Genomic DNA, 22,342 nt, shown 5'->3' with positions numbered 1-22,342 from the left:
AAGTTTATTCAGGTGAGGGATGACAGGGACTGTTTTGTCTCACGTCACACATGTCAGTAGAAAATATCCTAGGTATTGGATGCCGCTGTTAGCATTAACAGAACAAAGCACATAGTGTTGGGAAGATTAAAAAATTATGAGTAGGATTAGAAAACCCCAAGCCTCTTCCAGGTCCTAAGAGGGCAAAAAATACCACCAAACATAGCATTAATGTGATAGTTTGGTTAAATCTAGTTACTAGTTTCTATTGTGATACCTGTTGTCAGTGCCTGCGCCGACAGTGTGTGAATATTGGGTGTAGGTTTGTGGGGTTGAAAGAAAACACGTACACGGGTCACCCCTTTTTAGCCAGTGCCACCAAGGCTTTACTGAGATCTCCTTATATACCAGAGGCAAAAGCTGTGGAAAAACAACAAGGCAGGTGAAAATCCCCAACCAGGAAAATAGGACAAGTCTGTGTGGTGAAAATTCCAGCCCAATCAGGGGCATAAACAGCTTCTTAAAAATAAGAAGCAGGAAAGCTCAGTGGGGAGGAAGGGTGCCATGGAAAATCCCAGCCCCAAATCAGGGGCTAAGAGCAGCTGTCAAAGGTGTAAACAATTTCTTGCTATAGCAGGCTGAAAGGCTCAGCGAGGCTGGAGGGAAACACCAAGGTAGGGCCCAACAGGAGCCTTCACTGGTGGCTCTAATGTTTCACTTTCCTCTGCCAACTGGCCTCCACACTGTTTCTAGCACCATAATGATTTCAAGTCTTCCTCCTAAGGAATTTTGTGGCAACCGTTGAATGCTAAGCACAAGGCTTCATGAGTGTTCCCCTAACACACACCCATATTGCAACCTTCCATGCAGTCTATTTCTTGATGTGATTTCAAGCACCTGTACATAATAAGACAGGAGAACATTTTGAGTGCATATTCAAACTGGTATTATTTCTCAGGAATTTTTAATGGCTAATATTGGTGAAGGAGGATAATTTGAGTTAGGATGAGACATTTTTGGGCAGGATTTGGAAGGAAACATTCATTTAGATGCATAGGAATTACTAAGGTTTTTATAATCAAGCCTTGAGGAAAATTTGGCTTTGGAAGCAGGAGATGCTCAGTGGCTCTGCCCCGGGAAAGTCTCCTGGAAAGGACACCTCAGCTTATGCTCAGTACAGGGAGAACATTAGCAGGGAGGCAATGTCTGCTCCCCGTGACATCAGCTGTCCCTTCTATGACACTCTATTGTCTCCTAGAGAGTTCTGGCATCCTCTGTGATGTCACCAGTGTTGTAGTGACAACCAGTGCCCTAGTTTGTCTCAGCCCGAGTCTGGCAGATACATCCTAAGACATGTTTTCCAGTCTTAGAAGTGTTTTGGGAGGGGGGATGTCGATTGTGGAGAGACTAGGGTGAAGGAGTCTGACCTTTCATCTCAAAGAAATGATGGACAAAGAAAGTGGTTCTCAGGAATGTGGAGTAAGTTCTGGGCAGTGTCTTTTGAGCTTTCTGTGGAGGCAGGGGGAGGGATGGTGGGGGTCCTGCAAGCTTAAGTTGACCTTTCTAGCAATTGGCCACAACAACTGAAGCATCTGCAAAGGAATTGAATTTCCATGAATATCACAATTCCTGAAAGTCATGGATTTCAGAACATTAATTTTCCCATCCCCAAAGAAATGATATGGTAAGGCCAATGCTACTATTCTGTGAACTTCTGGCCTTTACTTTTAAAGTTGATTGGTGGCTTGTTTTTTGTTTGTTTATTTATTTATTTAGTTGGTAATATTATTTATTGCCAAAGTCAAACATCTGGGTTACATCCTGGGACCCACATGACAGAAGGAGAGAAATGGCTCCTGAAAGTTGTTTGGTCATGTGCTGCACACACACACACACACACACAGACACACACACTCACACACACACAGACACTCACACTCATACACACACAAACTTTTACGCAATAGTAATTTTTCTTAGAGTCTGTTATAATTGGTTCTAATACAAAGACAGCCTGAATGTAGTTACTATATAATTAAATAGTACTCATGCTCTCAGGCAAAGAGTTTAAAGTTTATAGGTACCTAATAAACTCGCATTGGGACATATAAAGAACATTTAAATGTTCAGCAGAAATACAAAGAACAACTAATTTAATTTGTTAAAGTGAAAGCTTATACAATTCTGAAGGTTTTTATGCTGGTTTTATTATACATGTAATTATGAAAAGAAAACATACATACTTGATCAATGAAATGAGGAAGATTGATTTAATGAACAGAAAAATGGATGGTACTTGAAAATTTCCATGATTACATATTAACTATTTAATTCCCCCCACAATAGCAAGAAACGAAGATTATTATTTATGTGACATTACAGATACATAAACCGAGAAAATATTGTTTGGCCTGATTTTCTGAGCTTCCTTAAAGATATAGTTAATTGACAGAGCTGTGCTTTAAAATTAGGGTCCATATTCTTCTGTTTTAAATGTGTGACACTTTTCTCTTTTTTCTCCATCTTTATTAAATGGGTATTTCTTATTTACATTTCAATTGTTATTACCTTTCTGGGTTTCCAGGGAAACATCCCCCTAACCCCCCCTCCCCTTCTCTATGGGTGTTCCCCTCCTCATCCTCCTCCCATTACCGCCCTCCCCCCAACAATCCCTTTCACTGGGGGTTCACTCTTGGCAGGACCAAGGGCTTCCCTTTTATTTCTAGTGGGTGCTTCTCTCCCTGCTCCGTGGGAAGTGGATGGGGGGAAGGCCCGGGCCTGAGGTGAGTTGGAACTGGGGTAGAAAGGCATAGGCTCTCCTAGGTGAGAATGTCAAACCACCACTGCTGCTAATTTGTAAAACCAAGACTGGTTAACCCCAAATAACTGACCCTGCTCCCAGTTAACTGTGATTATAAAGAAGCCAAAGCCAACAGCTGCACAGCAGAGAGATGGGGGAGGTGAGTTTCTGAGGGCTTTGCTAGAGAGGATCATGAGGAGGGAAGAAGGAGGAAGAAGCTACCAGAGAATAAAGGAAGAACGTGTGTGATGGAGAGGAGAGAGGAAGAGGACAGCAGCCATGGTTAAGGGAGAGGAGAGCCTGGTCCTGAGGGCTGTCCAAGGGGAACAAAGAGCAGCCAAGATGCTACACAGCCTGTAAGAGTTAGCGTTATTGTTTGGAAAGTAGATCTGGTACCATGGAGGGCAGGCAGCTGCACAGCTACTGTGCTGACTAATGCACACTAAAAATAAATTTAACAAAATATGAGTAACCAGTAAGACAGCTCTGTAGAGGATCCTAAAAGGAATACTTTAGTTTGAAGGGAAGGACAAAATACCAGAGAACACAGGGGATCAATTAATAAAACTTGGAAAGTTAATCAAAGAAGACTGTGAAAACCACAAAAATTAACAAAATGACAAAATTTAATACATAGGTTTAAATAATAATTACATATCACTAAACTCAATATCTAGGTTGGTGGGGCATGAATTCTGCCATGATCTGAACTCAGAAAGGTGGGGTTGGGAGAAACATGTCTGGTTAAATAGTCCACCCACATTGTGACAATGTGATTTAATCTAAGGACAAAGAAGTGGAGCATCTCTCATGGCTTTCTTCCAACCTCTTGAAAGGATCACTGGGGTTGGCCTCAGTACTTCATACTTCTTGCTAGGTCAGCGAAACTCAAGGAAGCTTGAGATTGTCATAGCACAGTGTTAGGCTAGATATACTGAGTAGATGATACTAAGTTGTTCAGATGGTGATACCCATTTGCATGTGTTCTTAATGTGGACCTAAGGAAAGAGAGATCAAGGTCCTTAGAATAGAAGGAACATTCCCAGTCCTTTTCTACCATTCCAGACTGAAAGGCTGGTAGGGAGAAAGTGGTAAATAATAAAGAATTAATAGATGATGCTTTGAATGAAGGGTTGGTTTTTGTGCTGGTTTTAGACAGGGTCTCACGTATCCATGTTGCCCTCTCCCTGGCTGGCCCGGTTCACTTTGAAGTCAGTGCTTCCATTTCCAATAGACAGTCTTACAAGAGGGGCCTCCGAGGTCTCTGAGGACAGCATTAGCCATTGACAGTTGAGGTGTGCAACCCACAACTATAGTTTTAGCCACTTTGTTCCATGTCTACCAGCTATTTCAGATTGTTGCTGTCTATGCCTGACAATCAAGGACACAGAAAAATAACCTGATAGAGAGCAAGGACATGGTGATCACATCCTTGCCTCTGCTGTATGTTCTGGATGAGGTTTGTTAAAATTCCAATATTGCAAAAAGCTTTATATAGGGCCCATCACATTAAGGGTCACTATGCACTGTTTCATCTAAAATGGCCTAATCAGAACTGACCGCCAGACAACACTTCCTGCGAAGTTCCTATGAGAAGCTTAAGTTTTTTGTGTTTTTTCTTCTTCCTTCCTTCCTTTCTTTCTTTCTTTCTTTCTTTCTTTCTTTCTTTCTTTCTTTCTTTCTTTCTTTCTTTCTTTATAGGTTTAGAGGAATGTATTTTGGGCCACGGATCTGCCCCTAGTACCTTAGCTATTGATGTGATCAATCAGTGTTAGTGTATGCATTCAATAAAATGTCCATTTTTGACTAAGGTAGATGCTTCTGTGTTTTGTGTGGTGACCCATTGTCAATGTCTAGTGAGTTGGGGCCCTGGGTATGGTCGCATACCCCCAGGACAGGGGGTGCAGAGCAAAGGCAGAAGAAACTACACGCAGTTGCAAGCTTTATCAATCCTTATTAAGCTAAGAATATGCATTACTACAATTTTCATTGTGTCAAGATACCATAAGATCATTATTCCCAGGATACCAGGAACAATGAGGGAAGATTAAACAAAGAAAGATGAATAAACAAAAGCTTCTTCTCAAAATATTCATATAACAAATCACCTCTCTAATTATAATCAAAATATACTCACCATTACCAAGAGAGCATTAGAACCACTTCCACAGAAACGGGACACAGCAGAACATAATTTAAGGCCAAGTGAGAAAAACATTTTCTTCTCCAGGGCGGCATTCCAGCCCCTACTTGAATCTGTCACCAGGCCTTTCTTGACCCTGCCTGGGAGCTGCATCTCTATGTCTTAACAATTCCTTCTTTTTTCTTTTGTTTTAAAGTAACACTTTACATAACATAGCTAAAGGTCCTTGTAGGACCTCATGTAAAAATAAAGCAACATAATACATAATGTACATAAGATTATGGCAAAACTAGCTCCTCCCATGCTATGGAAAATCCTTTGAAGCCAAGCCTTGGGATCTAATCCTGTCAATTGATCAGCCAATAATTTCGCTATTTCCATAGGGGTAGTATCTTCTAGCTGTTTACCAAAAGACATTCGAACATCATATTTCAAGGCATTAATTACTTTTGAAGCACTTCATTACCCTCTAAATAGGCTTGAATTAACTCCCAATCATGTTCTGTGTCATTTTCCATATATTTACTAACACAAAAGTAGTAGGATTTCATCATGATAAGCAATATAAGCCCGATAACTGGCATTGGCCGCAGCAGAAGAAACCATGAGTAAAACACACATTGCTAAGAATAAGTGCTCAGCAGTAAAGGACTTTCCTGAAGGGGACAAAATTATTCCTTTCAGTGCTTAATCGCTTCACCTGACCCCACAGGTAATAGGGTTGTCACTGCACAGATCCTTATCCATTGTTGTTTGTGGACACTAAGAGAAGCCAGGGCCTCAGTAATGGAGGACACCTCCTCATCTCCTGAGAACATCCATCAGGAGAAAATGTAACTGGTTTAACTGGATTCCTTTGAGGGTAGGGAGCAGTTCTTATTATTCTGTGCTTGGATCCATCTCCCGGGTAACCAGAATAGTCTCCCATCCTGTAATGAGACAAAACCCTCTCCCCTATATACAATGATGTCCCTTCCTGCCATTCAGCATCCCGGACAATTTTTATCCATACTGTCTGTTCCATGCCTTCTGGGGGGAAGTTCAACAAAGTGTCTATCGGCTATTGATATAACTTCACCTTGTGGTAAATTAAGAAAATTAATAACGTATAATGCTTGTGCCAATATAGCTCTGGGACTGGTCTGCAAACTCCATTCAGGTTGAATAAGGCCATCTCTTTTCCCCCTTTTTAATTTTATAATTTGTCATTTCAGGGTATGGTGAATTCTTTCAACAAAAGCTTGTCCTTGTGTATTGTGTTCTGTACCAGTAATATGTACAATATGATATCATTGACAAAATTGTTTATATTGATAAGAAATATATGTTGGTCCATTATCAATTTTAATTTTAGAAGGCGGTCCCATAACAGCAGACGTTTCCAATAGATGCTGTATAACATGAGCAGTGCGTACTCCTGGCAATGGTGTAGCCCACACAAATTTTGAAAAATTATCTATGCTTACATCTATATGTGAAAGGCGACCAAACTCAGAAATATGGGTTATATCGATCTGACACGATGTATTAAGTTGCATCCTTCTGGGATTAATTTGAGATGGAATACATTTTATACGTGAAGACTGACACATAGGACAATTAGCAATAATTTGTTTGGCTTGAGAATAGGGAAGCTTATATTTAATATGTAAATATCCTGTATTGGCATGATTATGACTGTGTTCTTCTAGGGTAGCAAATGCCACTAATTGATCTACCATATGATTGCCAAGTGTTAAAGATTCTGGAAATTTTGAATGTGATCTAGTATGTGTAATGAATATTCTAGAGTTTCATAATAACAATAGGCCTTTAATATGTGAGAATAACATTTAATATAGGCTTAGATGTAGAAACAATAGCAGTCTCAATATTCTGTACTACTCCTACAACATAAGCGGACTCAGCTATAATATTTTTACATCATGAGTAAAATCCTGGAATACATTAATTACCGCTAATAATTCATTTTGTTGTACTGACCCAAAAGAAGATTCTTGTCCCCAAAATTAATCTTTGGTCCAATAAGCCATCTTGGTCTTAGAGCCGTCTGTAAACACAGTAAAGGCTGATGGTAATGGATCAACAGAAATTAGTGTATTTATCAAAATTTTTTTTGTTTTTTAAAGCAATCCCACAATTTACTATGGGGAGGATGAAATTCAATATTTCCAGTGTAAGAAATCATGGCTAATTGAAAAACCTCAGACATCTGCATTAAATATTCCCCTTTATCTTTGCTTAATGGGAAAACAATAGCAGCACAATCATATCCCCACAGAGTAACAGGTCTTTGTATGCCTTGCTGAATGATTAAAGAAATTTGTTCCTCATAATTTGTTAATGTTTGGTTAAAGTTTTATTTAATATAAACCCATTCTAAAGGCAACTCATCCTGAGCGAAAGTGCCTGTAGGATATTCAAGAGTATTTAAACATAATTTAATAACTCTATCTGGATCAATACATGCCAAATATGCATCTTTCCATTTTCAGAAAAGATACCCTTGCATGCTTTCATATAAGCATTAATATCCCCAGCCTCCTTTATAGGTAATAATGCTCTCCTGTACTCTTCATTAGCATTTTCAAAAGCAAGCATTTGCAGCAGTTGTCCTCCAGCTTCCTCTCCTACCATTGTTCTTTCCAATGTTAATTTTAATATACATAAAAACTTAATACATTGTTCATAGAAAGCTACTACCTTTTTCAACCAACCAGTATCATCCTTTATAATAAGTCGGTTGGGCCACACCTTGAATCGATGCTAGCCTAAGTATAGGAAAAGAAAAAGCAGGTGAATTTGTCATCATCATCGTGTGAATCTAATGGTCAACATGCCATCCTCAGGAAACGACTTAGAAAAACCTGCTTCAGGCAGTGGTGCAGAGGGCAAAACTTTTACTTTCGTTTTGTCTTAATGAAGCTCTAGCTTCTTGTTCTGTGTTCGTTATTACCCTGTGTGCATTCATGGCCTTGAACACAGTAAAAATTAAAGCCCAAAGAGACCAGAAATTGGAATCTTTTTGCCCTGCCTGACAGCCTTTTTCACCTTAACTTTCACTTTGACCCAGATATCAGAATCCCTGGAACCCTCGTCAGGGAACCAAGGAGTGTACTCTTGCTGTCTCTAAACACTTTTCTAAACCAGACTGATAGACATGAATTCCCTGCACTCTTAAAGATGCTTAAGCATAGCAAGATGAAAAGAAGATTTATCTTGTCCCATTTCCTTGTAATAAAATGTACTTACCTTATCTGACTGTCCAGACTTACCTTCAGGGACCCTGTTCCAGTGCCAAAGGTCAACGTCTAGTGTGTTGGGAGCCCTTCGTCCGGTCGCATTCCTTTCTGTGTTTCCCGATGCTCAGTGGCCATGCCACTCCAGCATGCTTTGAAATGAACCAGTCCGCAACCACCACCACCACCACCACCACCACCACCACCACCACCACCAGCACCACCACCAATTTGGTTTTGTAAATAAAGTTTTATTGACATCGCCATCCTCAGCATTTACATCCTGTTCAGTGCTGCTTCTGGCTGCAGCTGCAGGGCTTAGGAGCCACAGAGCCCTTTAGGCTCCCAGAGCTGAGAGCATTGACCTTTTGCCTTGTTTGTGAAAGAGGTGACTGACCCCTGTGCTCGAGGTGGCCTTTCTGTGCCCCTTAACCCATAGCATAGGTCTCTGTGCCATCCTCTCCCTTTGCTATGGTGTGCACTTCCTGGTACATTTCCGTTAGCTCTTGACATTTCCAGAGCATTGGGTCTTGCAAATTGAATTTGCATGGCACCAGGAATAGACCTGATAGCAGGGTGTGGGACACTCCCTATGGGGACCCTGCCCAGGGGCATAAGCTTACTTTTCCAGTCAACTCACTGAACAGTGAGCCTTTGTGGGACAAGGTACTTCACGACATGACTTGACCTCTCTGCAGTGCACCCAATCCCTGCTTGGCTCAGATGTCCCCCAGAGAGGTTGTGTGAGTGTCCCCAGTAGAGGCAGCACTCTGTGTGGTGGCATTGACATGGCATCCAGGAAAGTCAAAACCAGAGAGACATGTCGGGCAGTTGGAAGCAGATGTCTGTGTCCATGGAGAGAAGGATGGACTAGACACTCCTGCAGGGGGTGAGCTGAGAAGCACTTCCTTGGCTTTTTCACAACCATACATCCTGCATGCCATGCTGTGTACCCATGCTGAGCTGAAGCCCCAGGCTTTGAGTCTCCCACAGCTGCTGTGTCCTGGGTCCAGGGTAGGATTAAGCAGACTTCAGCAGGAGAAAGGTGAAAACCCTGGTTGCGGGGTGGGGATAGCACAGTCATAACACACCTGCGCATGAGGCCCCTGACTTAGAGCCGTATAGCAGCTGTGACAAGCCAGCTCTGGTGACACTCATCTGCAATCTCAGCCCATGGTGGGTAGAGGCAGTAGGATCAGTTGTTTAATTATCCTTGGCTACACGGCAAGTTCGAGGCCAGCCTGGGCAACTTTGTCTATGAAAATAAGACAAAATGAGGTCTTGACTCTGAGCATCACAGTCTGTACCTGGCACAGTTGCCCCACCCAGGTAAGAAACCCCTCTGTCCAGAGGCCATAACTGCAGGAGACCCCTGGCCAAGTGTCTATACAGGGCCCTGTTTGACTGGACTGTGCTGAGGACCAACCACGCTCTCCTCAACAGGAAGGACATGGGAGAGGCTGTTTCTGTGAGGTCCCAGGCCCTGAGACGGCCAAGAATAAACCCTGTCCTTGGGAAAGCCATGGAGACTAGGAACCCAGGGGATCTCTGCAAACACCAGGGCTGGCAGAGGACTCTGATCCTCTACAGCAGCTGCTCTCAATCTGTGGGTTCTACATCAGCGCTCCTGCACACCAGACATTTACACTACAGTTCCTCACAGTAACAAAGTTACACTCATGAAGTAGCTCTCCAATAAGTTTATGTTGGGATGACAACGACATGAGGAACTGAAATAAAGAGTCACAGCATTAGGAAGGGTAAGAACCGCCATTCTATAGGAACCCAGGCATCTGCACTCGGTGTCTGGAAGTGTGATAGGCTAGGCTTCACCCTCAGCGATGCCAGCATGTGGGCACCAAGCCCAGGTTCCACCCCAATGCTTACTGGATATGTGCAGGCCTGGTTCCATCAAGAAGTAATAAAGGGACCCTTGGCAAAAAAACACTGGGTACCAAACAGGTCAGGAAAACACACCCCCTCTGCTGCAACTCCTCTCAGGACGGCTGGTCTTCCCAGGAGGCCCCGGCTATAACCAAACCTTGTCTCACAGTGCTTGCCCATTGGTGTCTTGGCCATACTCAGATTTGAGGACTTTGAACAGAATAGCTTCCAGCAGATTTGCATCAATGAATCCAACAAGTAGTTGCAGTCCTACTTCACCCAGCGCATCTTCAAGCTGAGGCAGGTGAGAGTGGACACCTATTCCCCAGCCCAGCCCAGCCATCACCATGTATGTGAGCTGTGTCCCTCAGTATCAGCAGGATGGGACCTGGGCACCATAGGTTCCCCAGGACCTAAAGCTATGTCCTTGAACTCAGTGCCATGCTCAGCCCTTCCAGCCTCTTTCAACCCTTCTGGAAGCTCAACTGCTCCTGCAGCAAGGCAGCAGTGTGCACATTCTGTCACGTCATTTGTGTGTGTCTACAGGAGGTCAGAGCCTGTCCCCTCTGGTCCTTTCTTTTGCTGTATTTGCCTTTCTGAGGAGGCAGCACCCACAGGTATGGGAGGCAGCCACAGGCATATTCTGCAGCCATGTCTGATTCCTCTGAGGCTCAGTCCCACTTACACACCTACCCTCCAACCTCCCAACCCCCTGTCACCCCTGGAGCTCTATAGACCTTCCTGCTTTCTGTTTTTATATAATTGGTGACACGGCAGCCCTCAGTGGTGTCATACAGTGTTAGTTTGTCTTTGCACTGCCTGGAGGTCTGACTTAGGAGAATGGCTACCATTCTCATTCCTGTTCAAGGGTCAGAATCTGAATCCTATGTAAGGCTGAATAATACTCCAGCACATGGCTGGACCATGTTGAATTTACACAGTCACCTATGGATTTTATATTTTGGCTTGTAAACACACATGTATAATACTCAAGTCACACCCAAGTGGAGAATTGCTGGAGGCCACCATTGCTTTCTGAACCGTCTGAGAGACCATCCTGTCCACAGTGTATAGGGCACCTTCTCCTCATTGCTCACACAGCATGAGGAGAATAGTGGGGGTTAACCTGGCTTCTCTGTCTCCTACTTTCTGCCACACTAGCCCTAGCATCTTTCTTTGAGACTGAGTCTCATGCAGCCCAGGCTGGCTTTGAACTCACCATTAGTTAAGATGGCCATGAACTCCTGGTTCTCATGCCTCAGACGTCTCTGAGTGCTGGGTGACAGGTATGCACCACTCTTAAGTCCTGCCACTGGGACAAGAATGAGCAGAGCCAGCTCTGAAGCACACACTTTGCTGGTGTCAGTGATGACTGACTTATGATCCTGTCTTCCTTGCCCATGGCCCTTCTCCTTGGTGCATGCCATCCTTCCTCCCTGTGACTCATGGGGACACCAAGCCTGAGGATGTCAGGAAGAAGTTTACTTACTTCACTGGGTTGGAGGCTGTTAGGTTCCTGCATCAGTAGGTGAGATTCAAGCTAGAAGGTTTGCGGCATGAGAAACTGGAACAGAACTGGAATGGCAGGAACAATCGTCGCCTGGCTCTGAGAAGACCAGGTGGGCAGAAACTCATCGTTGGGCAGGTAGTGAGCTCAAGACCAGGCTGGGCATTGCTCAGCGCATGTGAACAGGTGTGCTTACATGGACATGTGTTTCCCCCACATGGTCACCACTTATCCAGGCACGGTGAATACTCCAAGGAGCTTTTTATGTTTTAACATTGTGTGTGTTTGTGTGTCCATACATACATATACACACATACATTCGTACATATACACGAATACACGTACATGAAAACACATGCATATACATGACTATACATTCATGCTCACATACACATATATACACACCTACATGCATACACACATACACACACATACACACACATACACACATACATGCATACACACATACACATATACATACACACATACACACACATACAATACATATACACACATACAAATACACCTATACACACATATAGACAGACATATACACACATATACATATACACGTATACACATACATGCATACACACATTCATATCCACACGTACATACAGACATATACATATATACTCACATACATGTAAGCACAGGAGTGGAAGCCAGAGGACAGCTTGGCCCTTGTTTCTCTCCTTTTTACTACGTGGGTCCTGGGGATTGAGTCAAGCTCATCAGACTTGACAGCAAGCCCCTTTAACTGTAGAGCCCTCTTGTTGGCTGCCAGTCACCTCTTTCCACAAATTCTATCCATGGTGGAATGTTTACAGTTGTTATTCTCATGATTCCTTCAGCAATAGCGCAGACATCATTTACACTGCATTAGGAGTTATAATTCATGTAGATGTCAGGAGAGCTGGAGGCGTGGATCAAGAAGAGAGCCCACTTTCAATGTCATTATGTGGTATTGCCTTAGGCCCTTTTATACACTCCCCTGGCTTTGTCTGAGTATATGTTTGTGGGCTCTCTATGACTGTGCAAAGAAGTAAGAGCTAGGGCTGGGCCACAAAATAGGAAAGTACTTGTTCATCCAAAAACAAAAACAAAAAACAAACAAACAAACAAAAATAGCTCTAGGGTGAAATATTGGTGCTAGTGCTGAACTACACAGCCAGAAGGTATTTTTTTAAGTAAATAACACAATATTGGGGATGACAATATGATCAAATATCCTACAACATAAGTTTGCAATGTTACCTACATTTTATAAATCAAGTCTGACCACCGTTTTGGTTGTTTCCAATCATGTCTGAGTGCATCATCACGGGAATCCCAAGGAAAATCAGAAATGGGTTCTTGAAGCTGTTGCACAGGGCCAGTATAGACCTAAATACCACAGAGGAAACCTTGATTCTTATCTCAAGGGATCATTCACCATCCCTCTTGTCACATAACTTATGACAAGACGTCACCTTTCCTAAACTTAGCCTTTTTCCCAAGTGCTACAGAAGGGAAGATCTGGTGTCAAGGGATCTAGATTCAAACTACAGGAACACTGAATTCATTTAAATAGGTGTAGTTTATTAACGCACACACCAATACAGTTCAACCAGAGCAACAGCTCACAACTGTGTACTGGACATTGCTAGGCCCAGCTCATTGCAAAATCCACATGGGCTCATGCACAAGTGTTGGAAATGTTTCGGTCTATGGGCCCTGACTCAGGCCATTTTACACATAATTGTTCCTATTTTCCTTGAATCTATTGGGTCCTATGTGAAGAATACACTTGGGGAACTTGTTAAGATTAACAAACCTCATAACATACAGAACATAACAGGGTATGTGACCAGCACCACACAGTTCAACGTCAGAGTTTTTTGTTCTTTGTTAGTGTTTTTCTTGGCATCCATGATGTGGAGGCGTATTACAGAACAATAGGAAAGAGCTGGCTGCTGTGTAACAAATTCGCTGCTATTAAGGTAGGTACAGGGGCAAGACCTCAGCAGTAGCCCTTAAGATGGGAAGGAGATGATGTGTTTGATAACTGAAAGGAGCTGCCTCAGCTGTGTTTCTCTGCCTGCTCAGTGCCCATTCAACATCACTCTGTCCCTTCAGAGGAACTCAAGGTCTGTCCCCTGCTGCCTGTGAGCCAGGAAGAGGCACAGAAAGGCAAGGTCACAGCACTGGTTTCCAATCCCTCAGTAATGCTGGATTTCCAATAATGTACTTGTATACACAAATACACTGTGGTAAGTTGCAATAGATACTAATCATTTCTCACATAGGGCAGCAGTTGATTGACTACAACTAATTCTATTAAAAAAAAAGAAACCTGGCTCTTGTAGAAATATACAAAGAAATATATAGGATGGTGGAGGATGAATTCTGCCATGGACTGAACTCAGAAAAGAGGGGTTGGGAGAAAGATGCATGGTTAAATAGCCCACCAGGTTCACATTGTGTCAACTTGATTTAATCTAAGGACAAAGAAGTGGAGTATCTCTGATGGCTTTCTTCTAGTCCCTTTAAAGCATCACTGGGGTTTGAACTCAGAACTTCACACTTCTTGATGGGGCAACTACACTCAAGGAAGCTTAAGACTGTCATAGGCACAGTATTATGCTATATATACAGAGTAGATAATACTAAGATGTTCAGATGGTGATGTCCATTTGTATGCACTCTTAATGTGCACCTAAAAAAAGAGAGATCAAGGTCCTTAAAATAGAAAGATCAGTTCCAGTTGTTTTCTACCATTCCAAACAGAACGACTGGTAGGGAGAGAATGGTAAATAATCGAGAATTCGTAGATGATGCTTTGAATGAAGTGTGGATTTCTGTGCTCCTTTAAAACAGGGTCTCAAGTATCACATGTTGCCCTCTACCTGGCTGGCCAGGATCACTTTGAGCTCAGATAAACCTCCTTTCACTTTGTAATTAATAGGCTTAAAAGAGTGGCCTCCAAGGACTGTGCAGACAGCATTAGCCTTTCACAGTTGAGGTGTGTAACCCACAACTATAGTTTTAGCCATGTTTTTCCATGTCTACCAGCTATTTCCGATTGTTGCTGTTATATGCCTGACAATCAAGGATGCAGAAAAATAACCTGATACAGAGTAAGGACATGGTGATCACATGCTGATCACATGGTGCCTCTTCCGTACATTCTGGATGAGGTTTGTTAAAATTCCAATATTGCAAAAAGCTTTATATAGGGCCCATCACAGTAAGGGTCACTATGCACTGGTCCATCTAAAATGGCCTAATCAGAACTGACTCCCATATAACACTTCCTGCAATCCTCATATGAGAAGCTTGAGCTTTTAGTTTCGACTTTTTCTTTTCTCGTTCTTTCTTATTTTTTGCTATATAAGTTGAGACAAAGATAGTTAAGGCCATGAATTTGCCCCCAAAATTTGAACTACAGATGTGATCAATCAGTGTTAGTGGGTGCATTCTATAAAGTATTCATTTTTTACTATGATAGATGCTTTTGTGTTTGGTGGGGTGGCCATTTCCCAGTGTACAGGTGCTGGGACCTTGCTCTATACACTTAATGATGTTTATAGCCTCATTTTAGACGTTTCTGTGCCACCCTCTATATCTCTTGTGTATTTTATTTCTCTGATAAAAGCTCATGGTATATATTACTCAGGCCTGTGAGCAGTGCTCCTTTGGCGACATTGGTGCAAAGAGCAGCACCCCACAAGCAGCATGAGGTTCCCTTCACTGGTGTCTCCAATATTGCATTTTCCTCTGCCAACTGGTCTCCACACTTTTCCTAGCACCATAAAGACTTCAACTCTTTCTCCTAAGGAATTTTCTGGCAATTGTCGACTGCTAAGCACACGACTTCATGAGTGTTCCCCTAATACACACGCATGTTGTAACCTACCATGCAGACTATTTCTTGATGTGATATAAAGCACCTGTACATAATGAGACAGGAGAACTTTTGACTGCATATTCAAGCTGGTGTGAAATCTCAGGAAGTTTTAATGGCTTACATTGGTGAATGAGGATAATTTGAGTTAGGATGAGACATTTTTTGGGCAAGATTTGAAAGGAAACATTCATTTAGATGCATAGGAATTACTAAGGTTTTTTATAATCAAGCCTTGAGGAAAATTTGGCTTTGGAAGCAGGAGATGCTCAGTGGCTCTGCCCCAGGAAAGTCTCCTGGAAAGGGCACCTCTGCTTATGCTCAGTACAGGGAGAACATTAGCAGGGATGCAAAGTCTGCTCCCCATGACATCTGCTGTCCCTTCTTGGACATTCTATTGTCTCCTAGAGAGTTCTGGCATCCTCTGTGATGTCACCAGTGTTGTCGTGACAACCAGTGCCCTAGTTTCTCTCAGTCTGAGTCTGGCGGTTACAAGCTAAGACATGTTTTCCCATCTTCGCAAGCGTTTTGGGAGGGGGAACGTCGATTCTGGAGAGACTAGAGTGAAGGAGTCTGGCCTTTCGTCTCAAAGTAATGATGGAGAAAGACAGCACTTCTGGGGAATGTGGAGTAAGTTCTGGGCAGTGTATTTTGAGCTTCCTGCCAGGGTGGCTGAAGGCTTAAGCTGACCTTTCTAGCAATGGGCCACAGCAACTGGAGCATCTGAAAAGGAATTGAATATCCACGAATATCACAATTCCTTAAAGTCAGGATTTCAGAACTTTAGTTTCCCCATCCCCACTGGGAGGATATGGTAAGGCCAATGCTATTATACTGTGAACTTCTGGTCTTTACTTTTCAGTTCATTTGTTCTGTTACATTGATATAATAACACCATCAGTAGTCATGGAGGGTCCAAATTTTCTGAGTTTAGACAGGGCAGCAATGTATTTCACTATCATTGCTTCTTTAAATACAGTGGATATCTGACAGTAGTAACAGGGAGAGATTGTGCTCCAGGCAATAAACTTATGTTCTTAGACCTTCTCCGATTTCTTCTAACTGGCAGGGTCATCGTTTGCTTTATATATTAGAGGTTGTATGTTACAAAAATTTTTCTACAATACCAAAACTATTTGGAAAGTGTAGAACAAGATTCAGCCTGTAACCTATTCGCACTTCTGGGGCATTTGGTATTTCACATAGGGACACTGATAAGTCTGTTGAACATATCCTCCCTGGAAATGCGTTTTAAATCCAAAGTTGTTGGCTTAGAGTATCAGGGTCGGACATCTGAGTGTCTCCAATCACTCAAGTTTTGTGGATGGTGAATTTATCATCTGAGTTCTGAAGCCACAGGGGTGAGGGTCCTGAAACAAAGCTGTACCCTGTTCAGCTGATAATAATCCTGGAGAAGCCATCTCCGTGGTACATGTAAGCACGTGATGTCCGGCATAGGGAACACCTGGCTGCTTACATCTCTTGGTCTCTATAGAGTAGTGGGAGAACTGAGATCCACTGAGGAGGCCTCTTCAGCATAGACCAATCGCCTAGCAATGACACTGGGTTCCTGGCTTGTTCTCCTGTTTAGGCCTCACTGAGGTCTATGAACACTCTATGCATTCTCCCCATGCAGGTTCACTTGTGTTCTTCTACCTACAGACGTTGGGAGAGAAACATCATCCCCTGGCACTGACCTAAGCAAGAATCAGGCCATGAAGGAAAAGGAGAGGCTGATTAAAGAGCTGCAGCTCATTACCGAGGAGAGAAATGACCTGAGAGATCGCCTGAAGTTTCTAACCGAGAGATCCATGAAGAACAGGTATGAATCGCTCCAAATGCTCCTGTTTCATTCCTGGGTCTGCAAAGTCACCTTCTTCTTATCCTATTAAGGTTTTGGGTTCTAGAAAGCTGTGCCTCCCGAACCACCCTGTGCTAAACCTCACCTCCCATATAGTGGAGATTCAGAACCTGACCCTTCCTGAGGAGTGAGATTGAAAATGGACTCATCTGCTTCCATTTATTGAAAAGCAGAACTTGTGGTCTGAATAAAGAATTCAGGGATAAAGTCAGGGAGAGTGAGTTCCCAGTGTGCATTTGCAAAGCCCTTGACAGCTGGTGGCTTTGCAAGATTGTAATTGCAGTGAGTTTATGGTGAGTCTCTGTACTTGCTAGGCAGGGGACTGAGTGCTGGAAGATCCAGGCAGCAGCCTGGGGTAATATAGGACCCACCCTGAGTTCATATATTCCTAAATGCCGATGTTCATTGTATTCTATCATTTGGGGCCAGGCCACACTTCAGGCCAAATCCATATTATGAAGACCTGGAGAGAATGGAGGAGGCGGTCATATCAATTCTGCACAACTTAGAGATGGAGAACACTGAGGTCCATGAGAACAACCATAAGCTGAAGAAGGAGATGACCTTCTCTAGGTAAGTCCTGGTCAGAAAGGCTATCACTTGTGGAATGGCCATTTCTGACTTTCTTTGTTCTGGATTGGACGGTCTTCAGCTCTGGTTCTATCTCTTGTGCTATTTACCCATCAGTGTGCCAGGGTCATTAGGACTCAGTTTTCAGTTCCACAAAAGACTGTTACTCATCCCAGGATTGTCTAGGCATCTTCAGAAGGCTCTAGAGAGAACAGTACTGATTGAAGTCAGCAGAAGGTTATTAGGCTGACCTGGACCTATGGTGTCACACCAGGTTTTACAAAACTCAGTGCGTGGACCACATGGTTAGCATGACCTTCTCTTGGTTCTACTGACCTCCTTTGAGGGTCTTGGCCCACTACTAATTGATGTTGGCCCCATGCATTGGGCTTTCATGGATAGTTGTAGATCCATGTTCTTTCTCAGAGGTGTGGACACTAATTGGTGTCAGGCCAAGCAAACAATTTATTCTTCCCCGAATTAACTCTTTATGGTTTGTGCAGCAGCCTTATATGTATCAAGATGCATTTTATTAAGTCTTCCTGGGTATCTGGGACCTGGTAGAGTTAGTGGGACTTGGGAGTAGGAATGGGAGAAAGGGGCAGCATGATCTTAATATGCAGACTGTATTTCCAGAAACCTGCTCAGCCAGCTCCTGATGGAGAACACATGTAGGAAGAAGTTGTTCCCACTGAAGCAGGAGAGCAAGGAGGTACATCTTGATTGTGCACTGAACCAGAAATATTTGGTTGACTTCAACAAGAAAGATAAAGACCATCAACGGCCAGAACCAGCATTATCAGGTAGGGACGAGCAGATGTGTTAGATTAACAATATCTGATAAAATTTGCCAATTTGATACATCTTTGCTTCTCTTACCACCTTTCTAATTTACACTCACAACCAGCCAACCACCTCATGTAGTGGAATTGTTCATTGCTCTGCCTATGCACAAGTATTCTGGGAAGTTAACCACTTTTCAGAAACTGAATTATTGTGCAAGCATATTTTGCTGCTCTTTTTGAAGCTGCAGTCTAGAAATGGTGACAGATGAATAACATACCTCATTATTGCATATCCATGTGATACATTGGATCCTATGTAGAGTTTTGAACAATTTCTTGGTTCTTTGACAAATGACACTCTGTGGTCATGTGACCTCTTGTGTAGGAAGCACCTTTGGGATAAGAACCAAGTGCAAATGTCAAATTAGTACTTGTCATTGGCTTTATCCTTGTTGACATATGGACATCTCCTTTCTTCCTGCAACCCGATGAGGTCTCTTGCCATTGCCCTGTTCTTGGTTTGCACTGGTATAAGTCTGGTCCCATATTGGCAGCCCACATTACTGTGAGGCTCTCTGGAGATTTTGCCCTGCCCACAGAGTTAGCAAAAATGATATCACTTAAACTGTCCATGTCGACTGTCCAATAGAACTGAGGTGGTAGAAGGCAGCATTCTGACAGCTGGCTTGCATTTCCCCACCAAATCAGTGTCTGAAAAACTCCCTTCCTCTCCCAGGTCTCAGAAAGTGCAAGAGAGCTGGAATTGGACACACCCCAGTAAGAGAGCTTCCTGAAGAATAAGTTGCTTTCTCAGGAGTCCCTGATGACAAATATCCTGAATGGTAACAACATTTTTTGGATGAGTATTCTTCCTCAGAGTTAATTTGTCATTTCTTAGAGACCCTAAGTTTATATACCACTAAGCCAGCCTGACTGATTGAGGTCTTACTTTCTTCTCAGAAAACAGCACTTGAGAGACAACTTGGGGGACCGCCTTTCATTATGTGTGCTAGAGGAGAAACAGCAATATGTCTGTGCTTCTAAATGTTCGTTAAGAATATGCTTTTAGAAATATTTTTGTTATGATTTTAATTGAAGTTTTCTTTTTGTTGTTTCATATTTATATGTTCTTGTTACTATTTTTACTTTCAAATATTTTTAAATATTTTTATTCATTTTAATCCTGTTTTGTTGTAAAAATGTATTTGTTATGAATAAAAATTGAATTCTATCTCTTGACTCTTAAGACCATCATTCTTACACAAGGGTTCTGTCCCTTCCTGTGGACCTAGAACTGACAGCTACAGATGGATCTCTGCATGTTCCATGGAGCCTGGGCTAATAAGTGAATTCAAAGTCACCAAGGGGTACCCAGTGTGATAGTGTCTTTTGTGTGGAGAATGTGGCTGTGTCTCGGACACACAATTTGTGATATAATCACTGACACACTTTACCCAATTATTAGGGTCCATGTGGTTCTTCTGAGAGAGCAGCAGATGCTCTACCCTGTGAGTCATCACCACAGCTCCTGCAGGTGGCTTTTGTTATTCCACATGATGTGCTGTATTAGGTGGACAGGATCACCTCCAATTAAATAGAGAGATCTCAGGAGATGTGTATTCACAGGTAACTTGCTGAGCCGCGCGTGCTCAATGTGTTAGCTTGCCAGGCATCCCTACAGGGCTCTGGTGTTCCCACTGCTCAGTGTGGGTCAGGATCATCCTCCAGCATCACTTAGTGTCCCTATTAGAGCAGAACTTTCACCTAATATCAATGATGACTATATGTATTATACACATCTGATAAAATACAGAATAGAAACTAGCTTCTTGTAGGCCAAATTGGCATAATCAGTTTTTTGATTGCTAGCAAGAAAATTATTTTAATCTAAGCAGTTTAGGAAGGAACCTCCAGAGCATCCATAGTAAATGTACCCTGCAGCTGTGAACACACGTTTCTTTTGGAGAGCAGGCCTGTGCAATCCCAGAACCTAGGTGGGACAGTTCACGCTACCCTTTTTCCATGGCCAATCTGGGATCGTATTGAGAATGTATTTTTTCCAGGTGACTGATTTCCAATTTGTCGAATTGATCTAACCTGCTGAGAGTGGAGGTGACTCAGAGAGTTAAAGTACAGAAGGACCAATCCAGAATGTCCACAAAAGCTTGCTGTCACCCCAGGGCTTTTAAAAGCTTAGCAGCTAGAGAAGCAATGTAGTCTTTGCTTATTCTCAAGCTTAGGTATAGTCATTCATTATAAGCTGACCATGACACAAAAAGTGTCATCTGTGTCACAATAGAAACTAGTTGTAACTAGATTTACACCACACTATCACATCACTACCGCATTTGAGGTTCTCAGTTACTATCTAAGACCCTGGAAGAGGCCTGGGTCTTGCTACACAAACTCATGATTTATGTCTTCATGACACTGTGTGCTTTGTTCTGTTAATGCTACCATTGGCATACAATACCTTGGATACTTTGTGCTGACATCTGTCACATGAGACAATAGTTCATGTCATCCTAACCTGAATAAACTGTCCTTAGAGTACAGTGTTGTAGGAGGGGCCTTCTTTTCCTATGAGATAGCAAAACATTTCCAGCCTTCAGTCAAGTCTGTCAGCCATTGTCAGTGCCTGTCTTGAGATGTCCACCTTTTCAGCTGAGAGTCTTCATCCAGGCTGCTCTATAATTCTGTAGAAGATTAATAGGTTCCAGCCCTAGGATTTAATTCAGTGTGACTGCACTTGCCAAACATGCTCAAAGCCCTATGTTTCACCCTAGCCCTCTGTGCTTTAGAGAAAGAAAATAAAGAACCACATTGCACTTGAAGTTTCTCCTCCAACAAAAGGAGAGCCTGCACAGGGCCTTTAAGTAACTCTAAGCCCCAGCTTCCCCACAACTCCCTCCATCAATTCCATTATTGGTGTGTTTTCATTACTACTCACTTTCTTCTTTGTGTGCAAAGAATGTGCACCATGTCAGTAAAGTGTGTGTGTGTGTGTGTGTGTGTGTGTGTGTGTGTACTCCCTAGTGAAAACTGTCCAGGTGCATGCAGACTCATGCTACTACTGTCCCATAGCACCTTGCGGGGAACACTGAATTGGTGGGCTACTTTATGACAGCCTAAACCAGGCTATGCATGGTTTTCAGTAAGATTTTGATGTCATCACCACTACAGAGAGCAGAAACAGCTCAGCAGTTACATGTTGCTGTTAACAAGATGAGGCCAAACCTCATCCCATAGAATGTCAGGTACGACTTAATGGCAGGAAATTAACTCAGGGCTCAAATCAAATCATTCAATTACAAATAAAATGAAAAATACAAAGAGTCAAGAGAACCAAGTCCTGTGTGTTGGGTTTTTTGTTTGTTTTATTTTTTTTTGTTTCTTTTTTTGTATTTTTGTTCAGAAGATCCACCAGAGAGGCAACCCCTTCCTCAAACAAACTGCACACCAGAGACAATACCTAAATTGACACAACTAGAAATGAATGGGGGAATCTAACATGAGGCAATGAACAAATTCAACAACCATTAGGTCTTACCTCAGAGGCCTTTACTCCAGAAAACTGAAAATCTATTTGATATTGGTATTTTCTAGACAGATAACAATTACCAACATAAACACAGATCTGGGAAGGTACATGGATAATTCTCAGAAGAAAATAGGTACTGTCAGTATA

General features: G+C 42.6%; 1 protein-coding gene across 1 annotated transcript; it reads left to right on the top strand.

Annotated features, from left to right (window-relative positions):
- The first annotated feature begins 15,875 nt into the window (after positions 1-15,875).
- Positions 15,876-19,893, top strand: LOC147997823 (disks large homolog 5-like). The gene is made up of 6 exons (XM_087601565.1): positions 15,876-16,068; positions 17,101-17,260; positions 17,729-17,872; positions 18,506-18,672; positions 19,391-19,496; positions 19,615-19,893. Exons 1-5 carry the CDS (start codon positions 15,942-15,944, stop codon positions 19,453-19,455), a joined length of 663 nt encoding a protein of 220 aa, XP_087457691.1. The 5' UTR covers positions 15,876-15,941; the 3' UTR covers positions 19,456-19,496; positions 19,615-19,893.
- Positions 19,894-22,342: the final 2,449 nt, after the last annotated feature.

This window comes from Rattus norvegicus, unplaced genomic scaffold, assembly GCF_021556685.1.
Source record: "Rattus norvegicus strain SHRSP/BbbUtx unplaced genomic scaffold, alternate assembly SHRSP_T2T unassigned-0000047, whole genome shotgun sequence".
Classification (NCBI taxonomy): domain Eukaryota; kingdom Metazoa; phylum Chordata; class Mammalia; order Rodentia; family Muridae; genus Rattus; species Rattus norvegicus.
The sequence above is the reverse complement of the archived record's forward strand: the minus strand, read 5'-3'. Positions and strand labels throughout refer to the sequence as shown.